The sequence below is a fragment of the Neoarius graeffei genome, chromosome 19 (genome assembly GCF_027579695.1).
Source record: "Neoarius graeffei isolate fNeoGra1 chromosome 19, fNeoGra1.pri, whole genome shotgun sequence".
Taxonomy (NCBI): domain Eukaryota; kingdom Metazoa; phylum Chordata; class Actinopteri; order Siluriformes; family Ariidae; genus Neoarius; species Neoarius graeffei.
The window spans coordinates 34420792-34442314 of record NC_083587.1 but is presented as its reverse complement, the minus strand read 5'-3'; the positions used below and the strand labels follow the sequence as shown (position 1 = coordinate 34442314).

The 21523-nt window shown below is 42.4% G+C and overlaps 1 protein-coding gene across 1 annotated transcript in view; it reads left to right on the top strand.

Moving 5' to 3' along the window:
* Positions 1 to 12984: 12984 nt before the first annotated feature.
* The window catches only part of LOC132867605 (contactin-associated protein-like 2), a 386791-nt gene continuing 378252 nt past the window's right edge, over positions 12985 to 21523 (top strand). Inside the window, exons 1-2 of the mRNA XM_060900588.1 lie at positions 12985 to 13051; positions 13957 to 14067. Of these exons, the coding sequence (XP_060756571.1) occupies positions 12985 to 13051; positions 13957 to 14067 (178 nt within the window). The remainder of the gene's footprint in view (positions 13052 to 13956; positions 14068 to 21523) is intronic.

Here is a 21523-nt window from a genome sequence, read left to right as displayed (position 1 = left end):
TTTGCCTCCTGAGTGAAACCTGTGACCCAAATTTAGCTTGATGTTAGCATTTACCTGTCACACAACCACTCACTCTGACAGTCAGGAATGATGAAACAGGGTTCAATTTACAGATGTGATTATAAATTTGTGGGGCGGCACGGTGGTGTAGTGGTTAGCGCTATCGCCTCACAGCAAGAAGGTCCTGGGTTCGAGCCCCGTGGCCGGCGAGGGCCTTTCTGTGCGGAGTTTGCATGTTCTCCCCGTGTCCGCGTGGGTTTCCTCCGGGTGCTCCGGTTTCCCCCACAGTCCAAAGACGTGCAGGTTAGGTTAACTGGTGACTCTAAATTGACCGTAGGTGTGAATGTGAGTGTGAATGGTTGTCTGTGTCTATGTGTCAGCCCTGTGATGACCTGGCGACTTGTCCAGGGTGTACCCCGCCTTTCGCCCGTAGTCAGCTGGGATAGGCTCCAGCTTGCCTGCGACCCTGTAGAAGGATAAAGCGGCTAGAGATAATGAGATGAGATGAGATTATAAATTTGTACAAGGTAGTCTGAGGTGGGGCTGACTGGGACCTTTCTGTGTGGAGTTTGCATGTTCTCCTCATGTCTGCGTGGGTTTCCTCCAGGTGCTCCGGTTTCCCCCACAGTCCAAAGACATGCAGGTTAGGCTAATTGGCGGCTCTAAATTGACCGTAGGTGTGAATGTGAGTGTGAATGGTTGTTTGTCTCTGTGTGTCAGCCCTGGAATGATCTGGTGACTTGTCCAGGGTGTACCCCGTCTCTCGCCCATAGTCAGCTGGGATAGGCTCCAGCTTGCCTGCGACCCTGTAGAACAGGATAAGCCTAGGTCACAACCGGACATACGATTTTTTGGCCGTGCGATTTTTGGCGTTTCCCAAATCGCTGCGGTTTTTTTGTTCGTGGAGAAAGACGCATGTTGGCTGTAAGTTTGTCTTGCAACCTGAAAAAAACATAAGTGCCCATAGAGTTTGTTTGACATGACAAAGAACCTCTGCGGCCGGTCTGCGGCCAGTCTACGGCTTGAAAATCAGCACGTCACACGCGCGCCCTCCATGCGTTTCACGCGCTCCCTCCGTGCGTTTCTTGCGTTTTTTGCACGTAGACCGGCCGTAGGAGCACGTACGGCCGGTTGTGACCGAGGCATTAAGCGGTTACGGATAATGGATGGATGGATAGTCTGAGGTGTCCGGTAGGCATTAAATCTTTCTTGTGTGATGGGTTACCATCTGACTTGTATTAGAATGCGATATTCTTGTCCACACTTTTGCTACTGATTATCATAATTTCTTTCAACATCACATCAACAGAAAAACCGATTTTCATTTTCAAGAAGTACCAGTTTTATGACTGTTCCATTTCTCCAGCAACAGTAATTATGACATGATCTTGCTCTTTCAGTTTCAAGAGGATTTACATAAGTCAGCTGGTGAGGTGAAAGACAGGGTTCAGGTATCCTATTCATGCAGCAATATACAGTTGATATTTAGTAGTAGTAGGCATTTACCGTACTCCTTTCTGAATATTCAGTTTCTTCTCTCCTATCTGTTTTGTTTATATCGTGGTGGTTGGGAAGAAATGCCTTAGACATGGCTTTGTTTAAGGTGGACGTCAACTTGCAAGGAAATGGCCCACATACAGTATCATGATTTCAAGGCCTTCTGCTGCAGCACATATAATATGTGACATGCAAGATCTGGCATTGAAACTGCAACGAACTGCTGCTCACTCGCTTTAGCAGAGTCATGCCTTATACCCAGTCCATCTGGCACTGCCCTCACCCGCCTCCGCAGCCATTGGGAATCTGTGTGATGATTCCTCCTCCGTCTGCTTTGCTGTTGGGGACTTGGAAGGACTTCTGTTTGTCATAACCCTGACAAGGGTGGCTAAGGGGTTGCTGGCACTTGCCAAAGGTGCCACCTTTTGTGAGCGGGGTCATCCGTTTCTGCATGGTAGGCTGAGGCTCCAACCTGTCCTACCCCACTCAATATGTGAAAGTTGTTTACTTGAATGCTTGTCTTTTTTTCATATAGCCTCCTATTGATTTTCATTTTATTGTTGATTTTTAACTTTTGCTTTAATGTAACATTACATTGCACATGACAGCAGAGGAAAAAAAAAACTTCTTAAGTCCACATTTTAAATCTACATTTTTGCCTCGCCCGGGACGGAGTCCACCAAGGGGGCAAGGTATTGTTTTCATTGTTTTTTTTTTTTTCTTAGCAACATTATGGGAAAATGGCTGGACCAATCTTCATGAAACTTTCAGGATAGATGGGCGTTGGTCTCAAATAGAACCTCCAACATGTTGAGGGTCATCCAGTCAAGGTCACCAAAAAGGTCAAAATCTTTTGTTTTTTTCGCGACAGCTTCATATTTTACTTCAAGCCAATTCCAAAATGTTCATCTTTCAATTCTGCTTCCATTGATATGCTACATGATGGGGTATCTCTCATAGTTTTCTTAGCAGTTGGGGGTCAAATGCCGGGGGGGGGGGGGGGGGGGTGCTCAAGGTCATTGCTAAATTTTGCATATTTTACGTTATAACTCGAAAACGGTTAGAGATATGTTTATCCTTATCAACATACAGGAAGTCATATATGGGCTTTCATTTGGCACCATGACCTTTGACCTTGTTTGTTTGTTTGTTTGTTTGTTTGTTTGTTTGTTTGTCTGTCTGTCTGTCTGTTTACAATCTAGCGTCTAGACAGTTGCACTGATTGACTTCAAATTTTCAGGGTAGGTGGGCAATGGTCCATAGATTACCTGATTCAATTTTGAGGGTAATTGGGTCAAGATGAAGGTCAAGGTCACGGGAAAGGTCAGCCTTTTGGTCAAAACACATTTTCCGTTATAACTCAAAAACGGTTGCCAATAGACAAATGTTTACTATTATGAGCATATAGGAGCTCCCATATGGCCTTTCATTTGGCACCATTATCTTTGACCTTGAATGACCTTGAAAGGTCAAACTCAAGGTCTCGGATTTTCAGAGGGCTATAACTTGAAAACGGTTGATGGTAGACAGATATTTACCATTATCAACTTATAGGAAGTGCCATATTTGGGCGGCACGGTGGTGTAGTGGTTATCACTGTCGCCTCACAGCAAGAAGGTTCCGGGTTCGAACTTCGCGGCCGACGGGGGCCTTTCTGTGTGGAGTTTGCATGTTCTCCCCGTGTCTGCGTGGGTTTCCTCTGGGTGCTCCAGTTTCCCCCACAGTTCAAAGACATGCAGATTGTACAATGGGACCACTGTAATTGGTGCAAGCTGTAGTGTTTTCCAAGCCATAATGTATGTACATATATACTGTAGATCTTGCTATGGCAAAAAGCTAATAAATTACATGGGCTTTCATTTGGCACCATGACCTTTGACCTTGAATGACTCTGAAATGTCAAACTCAAGGTCATGGATTTTCATAGGACTATAACCTGACAGCTGATGACTGAGAAATATTACCATTATCAATATATAGGTATAAAATAAGTGCTGCCGGGCGAGGTTTGTTTTGCCTGGCAACACTTGTTTATCCCTTTTTTCTTTTCTTTTTTTTTCTCAGACTTAAACGGAAATTATCCTTGTTGGTGGTAATGTAGATACTATTGAAAAAAAAACAGTCTTGGACAATGCACTCAAGGAAAATCTGTCAAACCTGGATGTGTGAACTTCATGCAGGTCATTCAATAATCTGTGCTCAGGAAATAATAGTATTTTTTTCTGTGTATAAATGCTGATGTATCTTTTGTGCTTAACTTCCCAGATGAATAACTTGCTGAATATGGCCCATAGTGTGTTCACAGATATCTCACAGAGTTCAGAAGAGCAAAATTTAAAATTTATAAAGTGGATTTTCAGATGTCTGAATGGGGCATGGATATTTCATTTTCATTTTCATTATTTAATTTTCTGCTCCTTTATTAAATTCTTTCATGACTCTGTAATTCTTACATCATTACTGTTTCATGACGAACATAATTAATGTGCAGTGCATATGGAAATTCGGCATAAAATTATTGTAAGTGGTTTATCAAAACGGCACTGTTGGCAGAGTGTAAAATGGCTGTGAATGGAGGAGGAGAGGACGAGCAATGACTAATGGTAATGAGACGTCCTCTGGCAAGGGGAAGGAGAAAACACATGCTGCATGTGTCATTCTTGTATATATATCATCCCCACAGTGATGCATAGTGGTGGTAGCACCATGCTGAGAGTTAGGCTTGTTTTTTTTCTCTGATTAATCCCCTCTTTACCTGGTCACTGACTTTTGGTGGATGGGCTCCTCCAGGCAAAGACATTGTGCCACATTCTTTCCTTTTTTTTTTTTTAAATAATGGATTTAATGGTTCTCTGTGGGATGTTTTAAAGTTTGGGATATTTTTAAAACCTTGACTGATACTTTCTAAGTTTGTTCCAGACTTGTTTTGCTCGTTCCTTGGTCTTTATGATGCTCTTTGTTTAGGTATTTTTCTAGTAGCATAGCAAGTGTCTTTATATTGAGATCATGTGAACCATTCACAGTGGAGATAGGCATAAGATAAGGATGTCTGCTTTCACCAATAACGTTAGGAGTGGACTGGACCATGCACAAGGCTGCTGAGGGACAGAACCTGGGGATACAGTGGACACTCTGATCCCAGCTAGATTATCTTGACTTTACCTACCTGGAGAGGGTTGTAGGGGAAAAAACAATGACTCAGACAAGGACATCCAAGCAAGAACTGGCAAAGCAAGAACAGCCTTTCTGGTGTTAAGGTGACTATAGATCAAGAAAAAAATCTCGCAGAAGACCAAACTCTTTCACACCAATGACAAACCTGTACTGCTGTATGGATCTGAAATACAGAGAACAATAAGGGCCATCACAGACAAATTACATGGGTTCATTAACAAGTGCGTTAGAGCCATAATTTGGTTATACACTAGCCACACAACATCTACAGTGAAGACCTGTGACAGATCCTTGAGCTACAGATTAGATGTAGGAAGTAAGGATGGATTGGGCGTACATTCAGAAAAGATATGAACAACTTGCTAGACAATCATTAACATGGAACCGCTACAGAGAGAGAAACCGATGAAGACCCTGGAACAGCTGGAAAAGATCAGTAGAAGATATTCCTGCATGGAAAAGCTGGACAGGGTGGTCAGAACTGAGTCAGATAGAGGTCTAATGTGAATGAACTTTGCTCTGCAATAGGCAACAGAGTTTAAGTCAAGTAAGCCATGTGGCACTTTATTTGCATAACAAGTAGACTCCATACAACTAATTATGCGACTTCTGGTGATTTGGGACTTCTGGTGGCAAATGAGAGCAAGGGGGTGACTATTTAAACAATCATAACTTACTGTATAATGTTTCTGTTTGTAAATAATTATATACATTTTTTTTTCTCATGCTTTATTATTGTCTAGGTGGTTGGGGCAGAGAAAGAAAAGGAGACAGAAAGAAGGATGGGAGGAAATGGATGAAGAGGAAGTTAATGTGAGAGAGAGAGAGAGAGAGAGAGAGAGATACCCCATTCACACTCACAGTGAAAAGTATATATTTTCCATTCTTAAGAAAATAAGGGTGATGTAGTGGTTAGCACTCAGTGCGTTTACATGCACATAGAGAAAATCGAATTTCTGCCGTAGCTCGACTGAAATCGAAGCTCTAAATGCCATGGAAACACCTTAGCTCGGCTGAAATCAAACCGAACTGGATTTCTCGTAATCGAGCTACGCGACCTAGATTATGCGATTGTAGCCGAGCTACTTAGTGCATGTAAACCCTATCGAGTTACGTAGTTGAGCTACTTACTTCAGCACTGCCCCTTCCGGAAGTGACGAGTGACAAGACCACAAGCAGGAAACACAACAGCCTCGGTCGGCATGACAGCAGTAGTAGTAGCGAGCAGCAGAAGAGGTCAGGAGGAACAAGGAGAACGAACGAACACGGAACTGATAACTTTGTTTATACTCTTGAATAGCTCTTGTTCATGACGACAACCAGAAGTGTACCAACACGATGGGGCGTATAGCGCCACCTGTGGCTCGGGTGCACAATGTACCTCACACAATAGCTCGATTTCCTTGTGTGCATGTAGGATTAGATTTCTCTGGCACCCCTGCTGGGACCCTTAGCTCGATTACCGACAGTAGCTCGATTTGGATGTGCATGTAAACGCACTGACTGTCGCCTCACAGAAAGAAGGTTCTAGGTTTAAGCCCAGTGACTGACGGAGGGCCTTTCTGTGTGGAGTTTGCATGTTCTCCCCATGTCTGCGTGGGTTTCCTCTGGATGCTCGAGTTTCCCCGACAGTCCAAAGACATGCGGTTAGGTTAACATGGGGCGGCCTTGGGATGAAGTGCCCTTGAGCGAGGCACCAAACCCCCAACTGCTCCCTGGGCGCTGGAGCATAGCTGCCCACTGCTCTGGGTATGTGTGTGTGCTCATTGTGCATGTGTATGTTCACTGCTTCAGATGGGTTAAATGCAGAGGATGAACTTTACTGTGCTTGGGTGTGAATGTGACAAATAAAGGCTTCTTCTTTTTCTGCATTAATGGTGTCCTGTGGGAATGGGAGCAAAACTGCAAACAAAAAAAAGTTAAATAAGTCAGAGCAAAAAGTCAAAACATTAATCTATCCCTTGTCAGCCTAGTAACATTTACAGAAATCTTTTGTTACGGCTCCAATGGGAATCAGAACCATCAAATGTATGTGTTGTGACCGGTCATGACATTGCTGCCGGTGACAGAAATGATGATGCAGTGATATTGTAATGGATTTTTACTCATACTGCCTCAATGTAAAGCAACCAGCAGCAAACTCAAAACACCAAGCAAACATCAGTAGATACAGTGGGAATGCCGTATCCACAGGGGATATGTTCCAAGGTCTAACACGGTAGTAGAAACTGCAGATAGAAGTGAACCATGTTTTAAGCTTTTTTTCATGTACGGTACATGCGTACCTATGTTAAAATTTCATTTATAAACCACACACAGTGACATCAATATACTGTAATAAAAGTTATGTGAATGTGCTCTCTCGCTCTCTCTCTCTCTCTCTCTCTCTCTCTCTCTCTCTCTCTCTCATTAATGGGATTCTGACGTTTCCACTTCATATTTTTATCATGGTTGAGGCGCAGAGATAGATACAAGTGTGGAAACCTTTTATTTACACAGGATAGTCAAAGCAACAAAAAAATCACCAGGCATGAAAACACGAGAGTAGACTTGAGGAACGCTTCTGTAAAATAAAGACAAACTAATAGAAGCCAGGATTTAAATAAATCGAGTAATAAGTGAAAGCAGGTGTGCGTGGTTAATGCTGTCTATAAGCAGGGTGTGTGGGAATTGTAGGGTCATGCTCATATGCTTGAGCGTTTCAGGGGATATGACGGTCCCTCTGTAACAGCAAAAATATTATAAATAGCCTTCGCTTGAACAAAATAAATGCTAAGAAACAGGAAGAGGGCTTTCTCACTAGAGATGTGACGCAGCTCGGCTTATCCCATGTTGCTAACTAGCTAATGTCTCATCTTGTTTTTCTAACAACAATGAACTTGACATGGTGGCACGGTGGTGTAGTGGTTAGCGCTGTTGCCTCACAGCAAGAAGGTCCTGGGTTTGAGCCCAGCAGCCAACGAGGGCCTTTCTGTATGGAGTTTGCATGTTCTCCCCATGTCTATGTGGGTTTCCTCCGGGTGCGCCGGTTTCCTCTACAGTCCAAAGACATGCAGGTTAGGTTAACTGGTGACTCTAAATTGACCGTAGGTGTGAATGTGAGTGTGAATGGTTGTTTGTCTCTATGTGTCAGCCCTGAGATGACCTGGCGACTTGTCCAGGGTGTACCCCGCCTCTCACCCATAGTCAGCTGGGATAGGCTCCAGCTTGCCCACGACCCTGCACAGGATAAGCGGCTACAGATGATGGATGGATGGATGGATGGATGGATGGATGGATGGATGGATGGATGAACTTGACATCTCGTGAATTATGTCATATCTGGTCTCACATGGTTCCGCTCTGTAGCATTCCATTAAATACAGAGAGGTGGGAATACACGCTATCTGTTACTTTTCCATTATGGAAGACTGAGTGAGAATGAAAATGTGTTACCTTTTCTGTGTTTTTGCCTCATACAGTAATGGATTTTGTATGTGAAAGGGTCGAGAGAGAGAGAGAGAGAGAGCGCTCGATGACTGTTGTAGGTTCAGCTCTGTAATGGAGACTGCTGGTTTGAAGTCCATGATATTGTTACCGGTACACTGGTACGGTACGTCCTTGAGGTAACGATGCTTTCTCAGGAACATGCTGGAGAGCAAGTTTCTTCCAATGAATCTGCAGGGACGATATGTGCTGGTGTGTATAGAGAGAAAGAAAGGAAAATAAAGCATGTATGTGGTCACAGTCATCTTTTTTCAGGCTCTGATGTTTGTTGTTTGCATACTGGTACATTTGATTGTGTGTAATCACAGGTCCCCCTGAAAACAATGTTACAGGGTTCATTTTACGTGAACTTTGGATGAGAAAGTGAATCATCGGTATCAAATAAACAAGAAGACGTGGTCATCACTATCCCCCTCCACGAGCATTTTATGAAGACCTCTTAACACTTACACCCTTATAAGCCCATTGCTTTAATATTGACATGTCGTAAGTGCTATGACACCTTTATAAAACGCTACCCAGCTTTTTTCAGTAATATGAGCACACAAAGTTTCATTGATGCAGCTTATGTAGTTTCTGAGAAAACTTGTCCAGATTGAGTGCACGTGGACAAAGTCCAATAGCGTAAATCAAGGGCCATAGCTCTGAAAATAATAATTTCTCGTACAACCCCGATTCCAAAAAAGTTGGGACAAAGTACAAATTGTAAATAAAAACAGAATGCAATGATGTGGAAGTTTCAAAATTCCATATTTTATTCAGAATCGAACATAGATGACATATCAAATGTTTAAACTGAGAAAAAACATGTCTTTTTTAAAGAGAAAAATTAGGTGATTTTAAATTTCATGATAACAACACCTCAAAAAAGTTGGGACAAGGCCATGTTTACCACTGTGAGACATCCCCTTTTCTCTTCACAACAGTCTGTAAACGTCTGGGGACTGAGGAGACAAGTTGCTCAAGTTTAGGGATAGGAATGTTAACCCATTCTTGTCTAATGTAGGATTCTAGTTGCTCAACTGTCTTAGGTCTTTTTTGTCGTATCTTCTGTTTTATGATGCGCCAAATGTTTTCTATGGGTGAAAGATCTGGACTGCAGGCTGGCCAGTTCAGTACCCGGACCCTTCTTCTACGCAGCCATGATGCTGTAATTGATGCAGTATGTGGTTTGGCATTGTCATGTTGGAAAATGCAAGGTCTTCCCTGAAAGAGACGTCGTCTGGATGGGAGCATATGTTGCTCTAGAACCTGGATATACCTTTCAGCATTGATGGTGTCTTTCCAGATGTGTAAGCTGCCCATGCCACACGCACTAATGCAACCCCATACCATCAGAGATGCAGGCTTCTGAACTGAGCGCTGATAACAACTTGGGTCGTCCTTCTCCTCTTTAGTCCGAATGACACGGCGTCCCTGATTTCCATAAAGAACTTCAAATTTTGATTCGTCTGACCACAGAACAGTTTTCCACTTTGCCACAGTCCATTTTAAATGAGCCTTGGCCCAGAGAAGACGTCTGCGCTTCTGGGTCATGTTTAGATACGGCTTCTTCTTTGAACTATAGAGTTTTAGCTGGCAACGGCGGATGGCACGGTGAATTGTGTTCACAGATAATGTTCTCGGGAAATATTCCTGAGCCCATTTTGTGATTTCCAATCCAGAAGCATGCCTGTATGTGATGCAGTGCCATCTAAGGGCCCGAAGATCACAGGCACCCAGTATGGTTTTCCGGCCTTGACCCTTATGCACAGAGATTCTTCCAGATTCTCTGAATCTTTTGATGATCTTATGCACTGTAGATGATGTTCAAACTCTTTGCGATTTTACGCTGTCTAACTCCTTTCTGATATTGCTCCACTATTTGTCGGCGCAGAATTAGGGGGATTGGTGATCCTCCCATCTTTACTTCTGAGAGCCGGTGCCACTACAAGATGCTCTTTTTATACCCAGTCATGTTAATAACCTATTGCCAATTGACCTAATGAGTTGCAATTTGGTCCTCCAGCTGTTCCTTTTTTGTACCTTTAACTTTTCCAGCCGGCGGCACGGTGGTGTAGTGGTTAGCGCTGTTGCCTCACAGCAAGAAGGTCCGGGTTCGAGCCCCGTGGCCGGCGAGGGCCTTTCTGTGTGGAGTTTGCATGTTCTCCCCGTGTCCGCATGGGTTTCCTCCGGGTGCTCCAGTTTCCCCCACAGTCCAAAGACATGCAGGTTAGGTTAACTGGTGACTCTAAATTGACCGTAGGTGTGAATGTGAGTGTGAATGGTTGTCTGTGTCTATGTGTCAGCCCTGTGATGACCTTGCGACTTGTCCAGGGTGTACCCTGCCTTTCGCCCGTAGTCAGCTGGGATAGGCTCCAGCTCGCCTGCGACCCTGTAGAACAGGATAAAGCGGCTACAGATAATGAGATGAGATGAGATGAACTTTTCCAGCCTCTTATTGCCCCTGTCCCAACTTTTTTGAGATGTGTTGCTGTCATGAAATTTCAAATGAGCCAATATTTGGCATGAAATTTCAAAATGTCTCACTTTCAACATTTGATATGTTGTCTATGTTCTATTGTGAATACAATATATCAGTTTTTGAGATTTGTAAATTATTGCATTTCGTTTTTATATACAATTTGTACTTTGTCCCAGCTTTTTTGGAATCGGGGTTGTAAATGATTTTTGAACTCAACTTAGATCATGAACAGTAATTTGAGCATGGAACGTTTCATTGATGCAGCTTATGTAGTTTCTGAGAAAACTTGTCCAGATTGAAATGGAAGGACGGACGGACGGACGGACGGACTTCATTCCTATATCCTGCGCATTTCGTGGGGGAAATAAAATGAAATAAGCCCGAAATCAATTCTGGGTATAAAAGTGAAAATTTAGTACAAGTGCCAAAACACAGGAGTTCATAAAGCTAGAATTTTTGTATGCAGCCTTTTATCCCAGTTTTTTTTTTCCCCCTGAAAAAGCTGTCAGGCATGGTCAAAGACAATTGACCTCCAGCCTATGTGAGTGTGAATGGTTGTTTGTCTCTGTGTAAGCCCTGTGATGACCTGGTGACTTGTCCAGGGTGTACCTTGCCTCTCACCCATAGTCAGCTGGGATTGGCTCCAGCTTGCCTGTGACCCTGTATAGAATAAGCAGTTACGGATAACGGATGGATGCTGATATCACACTCGTTATATTTAGGGAGGTTTTAAGTGTACTGCTTGTGATACTGCTCCTTGTTGTGCTCAAAGAAATGAATATTTCTTATGTGTGTCAATCATTTTTCAAAAGTGAATGATTTTTAGAGATGCCCTGCATGTGTTGGCATCCATTCATCTTCACTGCCTTCTTTATCCTGGGCAGGGCTACAATGAATCCAGAGCCTATCCCTGGAACAGTGAGGCAGATATACACCCTGGATGCGATGCCAGTCTATCACAGGTCACCACGCACCCACATACCCATCTAGGGGCAATTTAGATTCACCGGTCCACCTGCCAACATGTTTTTTTGAGATGTCATAATGCCACACAGACAATCTTCTTTTTCATCCCTCCAGTGTGTTCTGGGTTGGGTACCTTTCCTTGAGTTTCTTGGCTAAGTAAATACACCTGGTTAGCCACTCACTGCTGCACTGGGAGACACGGGGAGAACATGCAAACTCCACACAGAAAGGCCCCCGTCGGTCACTGGGCTTGAACCCAGAACCTTCTTGCTTTGAGGCAACAGTGTTAACCACTACACCACCGTGCCATCCACAGTCAGAATATAGCTGTAATAAGAATGTAGCTTTTGGTCAACATCATTTTTGGTTTTGTATTTCCATGCATTTCTACTGTGGGAATGCCAAAGTAAACACAATCCAGCTGAAACACACACTCATTAGAAATCTCAGTAAACGTCTCTGGCCTGCCTGCTTCTCCTCTCTCTTTTATTCCCCCGCACCTTCCTGTGTCCCCTTTCCCACCATCTGATGGAAGGATTGTATCTACAGCAAGTTAATGTACTGGAATATGTTGACATGTTGTCAAGGCAAATACACTGAATGTACTTTTTCCGTTTAATATATGGCAGTTTCATTGCGCTGGTTTTCTTCATCTCGGTGAATTTGTGTTTCCAGCTGTCTTGATTTATTTAAGCGTTGTATCAGAGCTATTTTGTAACTTGTCTGTGATACTTAACTCTAAGTATTTAGATATTTAGATATTCTGCATCATGTGCAATTTATGGTTGATTTATTCTGAAGATGAATTGTCATATATAGGACCTTTATACAGTATGGTATATGTACAGTGCATCACCATTGTTAAAAAGCTATAATTAGGATGCATGTGAAATATTTTGGACATTTTAAAAAGGATCCAGTCTCCCAGTCCTGTTGGCAGTTAGATATCAGATATGTCAAATATGCCTTCAGCCTGAGAAAGTTTTTAGAGTCCAGTTAGCATGTTTGGGAGGCTGTTAGCTGGGCGTGGTCTCCTAGTAGTTTGACATTTGAACTCTACCAGGTTGATGCTTTTGTCCCTGTACTGGTGTCTCTTTTACATTGTGTGTTGTATATACATCAGGGAAACAGTTTTAGCCTGGTCAGGGTCATGGTGGATCTAGAGCCTGGGAACATTGGCCATAAGACAGCAAGGCACCTGAGATTGTATACCACAGTTCATTGCAAGGCACAGACATATTAGCACACTTATTTCTACCTAGGAGCAATTTAGAGTCACTAATCCACCTACCAGTATGTTTATGAGAGGTGGAAGGAAAATAGAGAACCAAAAGGAAACCCACACAGAACCCCAAAATGCTGCTTAATTTCTCAGTATGCATTAACAACTGTGCAAGATGGTCTCCTTTCACACTTTTGCTACCTCTTACACTCTTGCCCTAGCACCTTTCTGGTCATGCCCAGGTGAGAATGTTGTTCTCACCTGTGTCTGCTGTGTTTTCCCGGCAGTATGGTGGTGTAGTGGCTAACACTGTCGCCTCACAGCAAGAAGGTTCTGGGTTTGAGCCCAGCGGTCAACAGAGGCCTTTCTGTGTGGAGTTTGCATGGTCTCCCTGTGTCTGCGTGGGTTTCCTCTGGGTGCTCTGGTTTCCCCCACAGTTCAAAGGCATGTGGTTAGGTTAACATGGGGCACCCATGGCCTGAGTTTGGGCTGAAGTGCCCTTGAGCAAGGCACCTAAACCCCAACTGCTCATTGCTCACGTGTGTGTTCACTGCTTCAGATGGGTTAAATGCAGTGGTTAAATTTCACTGTGTGCTTAAGTCTGTGCTTGAGTGTACGTGTGACAAATAAAGGCTTCTTCTTCTTTAATAGGCTTTTGGTGGTCTTCTGAAATCTTGAGTATATTGTTTGCACACCTGTTTCCTCATTTCAGTAGGTCTGTTTCTGTTCTGATTTTGATCTCAGCCTGTTTTGAATTATGATTGAAAAATAATCATGGATTTGCTTCAGGTTATTGTGTCTGTGGTCTGATGTGACATTTTGGAAAAGCATCAATAAAAAAAAAAAAAACTTGGAAATTGCAAAATGTATCTGACTATTAGCTTTGTGTTTCTTTGTTAATGAATGTTGGTTTGGAAGAACTGCTCTTTGTTAAAAGGTTTGGAAGCGACAAGTCTAATGCTAATTTTGACATTTCTGATTATTTTTCACATCTCTGGACAGTGGAGAGTGGTCCAGTATTTGAACCTAAAATACTTGTAGATGATGAAACATTTAAAATTAAAAGGCAAGACATTGTAATGAAAGTTGACATCAGTGTATTGAGGATAAAGGATGTGATTTGGTTTTTTTTTTCTGTTTTCTACAGACAAGTGTGATGAAGCACTAGCCACACCCCTTTCCCACAGTGCCTTCAGTGGTTCATCTGTTTTCACCACTGGATATGCTGCTGGATATGCCAAACTGAACAGAAGAGGAGGTGAGGGCCCATTCATGCGTGCACACACACACACACACACACACACACACACTAGTGCATCTCAAAAAATTAGAATATTGTGGAAAAAGTTCTTTTTTCCATAATTTAATTCAAAAAGGAAAACTTTCATATATTCTATATTCATTACATGTAAAGTGAAAAAATTCAAGCCTTTTTTGATTAATTTTTATGATTATGGATTATAGCTCATGAAAATCAGAAATCCAGGATCTCAAATTATTAGAATATTTCCTAAGATCAATCAAAAACGATTTCCAATCCAGAAATGTCCAATGTCTCAAAAATAAACTGTTCTCCATTGGGGACAGAGGGGACAGGCACTCTCTCCTTCCACAGCCATGCCTTTGTAATGTGTACAGAATGTGGTTTTGCCACATTCTTGTTGAAATATCCCTGGAAAAGATGCAATTTTGAAGGCATTATGGTGCTCCAAAATCTCAATGTACTTTTCTGTATTAATGCTGCCATCACGGAAGTGGAGGAATCTTTGCCAAGGGCACTGACACAACCCTAGACCATAATAGACCCTGGCTTTTGGACTTGTTGCTGGTAATGGTCTGGATGTTCCTTTTTTAACTTTGGTCCAGAGCACACGGCGTCCATTTCTTACATAAAAGACCTGGAATACTGATTTTTCGGACCACAATACATGTTTCCATTGAGTGATGGTCCATCCCAGATGCCTCCGAGCCTAGAGAAGTCAACGGTACTTCTGAACACAGTTAATATAACCCTTCCTTTTTGCACAGTAACGTTTTAACTGACATTTGTGGATATAACTCCATATTGCAGTACTTGACAAAGGTTTACCAAAATACTCCCAAGCCCATGTGGTTATATCAGCTACAGAAGAATGATGGTTCTGGATGCAGTGCCATCTGAGGAATCGGTGATCATGGATGTTCAGCTTAGGCCTGTGCCTTTGCCTTTTATGTACTGGAATTACTCCAGATTCCTTGTTAGGGCCAACACAGAAACGAACAACCATTGACACTTACAGGCAATTTTAGAGTAGCCAGTTGACCTAATCTGCATGTCTTTTGACTATAAAAGGAAACCAGAGCACCCAGATGAAACCCACACGGGGAGAACACGCAGAAAGGCCCCAGTCAGTCACAAGGTTCAAACCCAGGACCTTCTTACTGTGAGGCGACAGTGCTAACCACTACACCACCATGCTGCCCCAGCTGTGTTTCAGACACGGCAAAACTTTCATTTAGCCAAGGCATACATGAGAAAAGGAAAGGCTTTGGTAAATCTGTAATGCCAATGTGTTTTGGTAAAATTATCTGGAGTTCAACTTCAGAAATAATTAAAACTTAGGATATTATTGTGTTTGCATTTTGCAAACTGAAATACAGCCTTTTGGGGAAAGTTGCAGAAATAAAAGACTAAAATTTTTCAGTTTAACATCAAATTCAGTTTAACATTACTTATAACTAATAATAGCCAAATTACTAAAATATGACAAAGTATTTAACATTTTAAGATCAAAACTAATTTTAAATGAGCTGTTAAGATGAAAATAGCTCTTCCGTGTATCACCTGTACACTAAGATGAACTTTGAAGATGGCCCTGTGAACTTTGAAGCTGTGTTTACTGTAGATGCTATCACACTGTTCAATCATGGAGTTGTTGATAAATTTCAGTTTTATACAAGAAACTTAAAGACTCTAAAACTTAAAGACGCATATTGCTCATACTTGTGTTTCTTTTAATACTCTTAGCAGTGCTTGATTTTATAGTATACAGTCATGGAAATGGAATGACTTATATTTACACTAATCCATGAAACCCAGATGAGGATGGGTTCCCTTTTAAGTCTGGTTCCCCTCAATGTTCCTCTTGTCATCTCAGGGAAATTTTCCTTGCCACCGTTACCTCTGGCTTGCTCATTTGGGATCAATTAAAATAAAACATTTATATCCAGATTTGTGACAATATACATTGTTAAAAGTGTTTTACAAATAGAAATGAATTGAACATTAGCAGACATCCAATTTATTAATCAACTATCCTTGTTCACCATGTGGTCCATGGTTATCATATGGGCCTGACTGCTTTTCATAATGTTCTTTCCATTTGCCTCCATAATATTGTCAAAGATATGAAGAATATTCCTTCATTTTTGATCAGGCCTTGGATTAGCAGCCATTGGTAGTCATGTCATTCAGACCCAAATGTTCATAAATTTGTGACTGAATAGAACATTTTTTTTCTTGACATGAATTTTACTGGGAAGATCTCAGCTATATTTAATTTATAAGAAATTTGAAATCTGTCACAGACAGTTAGCATCAACTCTCATGAGACTGATAACCACAAACAATTAATTTCCCATTTCTTTTTACGCACTCTGAAAATATTGTTGATGGCAGACTGTTAGCAGTTGACTCAGAGTTCACAGCTTCTCACAGTCTCAGTTCTGGCATTCTTCCTTCGGTCACTTATCGCACACATCCAGACCCAATCACTGAAACAGACTCATTAGATACACTAGAACAAGCAGTACCATAAAACATTTTCATGGGTAATGGACGGATCTGGACACCCATATGCCAACCACAGATTTCTGTCCTCATCAGTGACACACTACATAGGTCTGCAAATTAGACTATTTGATTGGGGAACCATTCTAGTAATTCATAGCACAGTTTCAGTTTTGTCAGAAACCACTGATATGATTAAAAACAAGACCAAATATAGCTACAAGCACAAATTAAGGGGTCAAACACTCGTTAACAAGACAGAAGCCATTGGGACCATTAGGATCCGTGCTTGTTTCTAAATCAGTCAAAGTCAACGTCCCTCTCACTCCAGAATATGGTCTTCCTAGGCAGTCTCCTGTCCCAGTACTAAACAACCCTTTAAGGCATATGGGTGCAGCGCCGATCTCCGTTTTGATAGCCCTTGGCCTCTCACCCATATAGCTAGGGCTACAGTGGGGGGCTAGTCCTCTAGTAACTGTGAGAGTTTGACTTACCCACTCGCATCTATATTGCAGCGAGCCTTGCCAGATGGTAGTAGGTACCATTTTTATGATGGTCCTTGGTATGACCTGACCACAAGTAGAACTTGGAATCTCTCAGTTGAGAGGCGGACACACTAACTACTAGGCCAATTTGCAGTTCTGCGTTTTTCTAAGGTGATTTTATATATATAAAATACTCTTGGTGCCAGTCCCAAGCCCGGATAAATTGGAGAGGGTTGCATCAGGAAGGGCATCCGGCATAAAAGTGCCAAATCTAACATGCGGAATGAAAAGAGAAATACCATACCGGATCGGTCGGGGCCCGGGTTAACAACGACTGCCTCTGGTACTGTTGGTCAACAGGGTGCCAGTGGAAAGTGTGCTACTGTTGTGCCAAAACGGAGAAGGAGAAAGAGAGGGGAGATGTGTTAAGAGAGTGTGAAAGATGGAAGGGAAGGAGCTTAGAATTGAGGGTAAGAACACTGAATGTGGAAACATTGGCAGAGCGAGAGAGTTAGCAGGTATGATGGAAAGAAGGAAGTTGGACATTCTGTGTGTGCAGGAGACGAGGTGGAAAGGAAGCAAGGCCAAGAACACTGGAGATAGATGCAAGTTGTTTTATTATGGAGTCTATGGGAAGAGAAATGGTATTGATATTGTTTTGAGGGGAGAGTTGGTCAACAGTGTGATTGATGTGAAGAGGGTGTCAGATAGAGTGATAGGCATGAAGTTGGAGATTCAAGGAGTGGTAATCAATGTTGTGTGTGTGTATGCCCCACAGATTGGATGTGAGAATGAAGAGAAAGAGCCTTTCTGGGAAAATATGGATGAAGTGGTAGAAAGTATACCGAGGGAGGAGCGCGTGCTGATAGGAGCAGATTTCAATGGACATGTTGGCGAGGGAAACAGAGGAGATGAGGACGTGATGGGCAGATATGGTGTAAGAGAGGGAAATGTGGAAGGGCAAATGGTGGTTGATTTTTCAAAGAGGATGGATTTGGCAATAGTCAATACATACTTCGAGAAGAAAGAGCAGCACAGGGTGACGTTTAAGAGGGGAGGAAGATCTACACAGGTGGACTACATACTCTGCAGAAGGGGTAACCTGAAGGAGATTGGAGACTGTAAAGTGATGGCAGGGGAGAGTATAGCTAGACAACATCAAGTGGTCGTGTGCAGGATGAGCTTGAAAGTGAAAAAGAGGAAGCGTGAAATAGTGGAGCCGAAGATTAAGTGGTGGAAACTAAAAGAGGTTGAACATCAGAAGGAGTTTAGGGAAGAAATGAGACGAGCATTGAGTGGCCATGGAAGTCTGCCAGAAGATTGAAATACTACTGCTGTACTAGTAAGAGAGGCAGCAAGGAAAGTGCTAGGGTGGTCATCGGGAAGAAAGAAGGAAGACAAGGAGACATGGTGGTGGAACAAAGAAGTGCAGGAAATTATAAAAGAGAAGAGGCTAGCAAAGAAGAATTGGGATGAGTAGAGAGACCAGGAAAGCAGGCGGTTATACAGAGAGACGAGACAGAAGGCAAAAAGAGCGGTAGCCAAGGCGAAAGCAGATGCATACCAGGAGTTGTACGAAAGACTTGGAGACCAAAGAAGAAGAGAAAGACCTGTACAGACTAGCTAGGCAGAGAAACAGGGAAGCGAGGGATGTACAGCAGGTAAGAGTGATGAAAGATGTAAATGGAAATGTGCTGGCAAACAAAGAGAGTGTATTAAGAAGGTGGAAAGAGTACTTTGAGGACTTATTAAATGAGGAGAATCCAAGAGAGAAAAGGTCAGATTCATTGGAGACAGCAAATCAGGAAGCAGAGTTGGTTAGTAAGGATGAGGTGCGGGCAGCCATGAAAAGAATGAAGACTGGGAAAGCAGTCGGACCAGGTGGTATCCCGATTGAGGCTTGGAGATGTTTGGGTGAGACAGCTGTGGAGTTCCTAATGAGATTGTTTAATAAGATCCTAGAGAATGAGAAGATGCCAAATTAATGGAGAAAGAGTGTGCTAGTCCCAATATACAAGAATAAGGGAGATGTACAGAGCTGCAGTAATTACAGAGGAATACAATTGATGAGTTACACCATGAAGCTATGGGAAAGGGTATTGGAGGCGAGATTGAGAAGAAAGGTATCAATCTGTGAACAGCAGTATGGGTTTATGCCAAGGAAGAGCACATCAGATGCAATTTTTGCTTTAAGAATGTTAATGGAGAAGTACAGAGAAGGCCAGAGAAAGCTACATTGTGTGTTTGTAGACCTGGAGAAGGCATACGATAGAGTGCCAAGAGATGAGTTATGGTATTGTATGAGAAAGAGTACAGTGAATGAGAAGTGTATTAGAGTGGTGCAAGACATGTATGAGAACAGTGAAACAGCAGTGAGCTGTGCAGTTGGAACGAATGAATGGTTCAAGGTGAAGGTGGGACTCCATCAAGGATCTGCTTTGAGTCCTTTTTTGTTTGCCATAGTGATGGATAGCTTGACGGACGAAGTGAGGCAAGAGTCACCATGGAACATGATGTTTGCGGATGATATTGTGATATGTGGTGAAAGTAGAAAGGAGGTTGAGTTGGGTTTGGAGAGATGGAGGTATGCATTGGAACGAAGAGGAATGAAGGTGAGCAGTAGCAAAACAGAATACTTGTGCATCAATGAGAATGGGGATGAGAGTGTAGTGAAGATGTAAGGAGTAGACGTAAAGAAAGTTGGTGAATTCAAGTACCTGGGGTCAACTGTGCAGGAAAATGGGGGCTGCGATAGTGAGGTGAGAAAGAGAGTGCAGGCAGGGTGGAGCAGTTGGAGAAGGATTTCGGGAGTCATTTGTGATAGGAAAGTCCCAGCAAAAGTGAAAGGTAAGCTGTATAAGATAGTAGTGAGACCAGCTGTGATGTACGGATTGGACACCGTACCCTTAATGAAGAGACAGGAGGCAAAGTCGGAGGTGGCAGAGTTGAGGATGTTAAGGTTTGCGATGGGAGTGACAAGGTTGGACAGGATAAGGAACGAGCACATCAGAGGGACAGCACATGTGGAGAGCTTGGGAATTAAGCTAAGAGAGATGAGACTGAGATGGTATGGGCACATCCTGAGAAGAGATGCAGAGCATGTTGGAAGGAGAATGTTGAGGATGGATCTGCCAGGCAAATGAAAACGAGGAAGGCCAAAGAGGAGATACATGGATGTGGTGAGAGAGGACATGAAAAGTGGCAGGTGTGGTAGAGAAGGATGCGGAAGACAGGGAGCAATGGAGACGAAAGATCCTCTGTGGCAACCCCTAATCGGGAGCAACCAGAAGAAGACTGTGTGTGTGTGTGTATATATATATATATATATATATATATATATATATATATATATATATATTTCAAACAATTGTTGGGATATTGCTCCACATACCATTTTCAGTAGCCCTCCCAATTTGCAAATGTGTTTATTTAACATCAGGTCATATTAATAAACATACTGTATGTGTTTTGTTCTCATGCAGTGAATCAGAAATGAAGAATCATTTGATTTGTGACTTACAAAGTTGTCTGTATGTTATACCATTGTCAAGCTATGCCCTCACTTCCTACTTGGCAAATTCATTTGCAGAATATGGATGATCCATCCTGCATATAAAAATATGAAAAACAATGTGGGTTTTGTTTTGTTTTTTAGTTGGAGTTGTAGCACAAATTTGTAGCACAAAAAGTGGGGAAAATGGTGGAAAATCCAATATGGTGGAAATTAACATTATAGTATGCACTAAACTTGGCATGACCCAATGTTGCATTGTGGAGTTATTACTGCAAATATGCACAAACAATGCTGCATATGGAGCCAAGACTGTCCTTTATCACTGTGTCAAATTTCATAAAAAGCATACAAAGCATTCTATGGGCAGCCACAGAGTCCCATGTGGAAGAAGAGGGGAAAAATAGAAGTACAACAGAGTGCCTATGCACGTTCAGTGCTTGGCCCTTAAAATTAGTTTCACTTAGAGCTTACATTTATCTATGAGTGCTGACAGGAGATGATTAGCCATTCAGTGCTTAAGGCAAGGCACTACAGCTAGAACTGACAATTATGATAATGGGAATTTATATGTCTTCTCTTAGGCCCTGTTCACACCTGACATTAACGTGCATCCTGAGTGACTGGATCACAAGCGGACAGGCAAGAAGCATAGCCATTCACACCTGCTATCATGAATGCATCTCCTAGTGACCACTTGGGATCGGAGTCAAGTCACGTCAAGTTTGTTTATATAGCGCTTTTAACCACAGACATTATCGCAAAGCAGCTTTACAGAAAATTAAAGGCTTTAAACATGAGTTAATTTTATCCCTAATAAACTTATTTATCCCTGATGAGCAAGCCTGTGGCGACAGTGGTAGGAAAAACTCCCTCAGACAACATGAGGAAGAAACCTTGAGAGGAACCAGACTCCAAAGGGAACCCATCCTCATCTGGGTGATAGCAG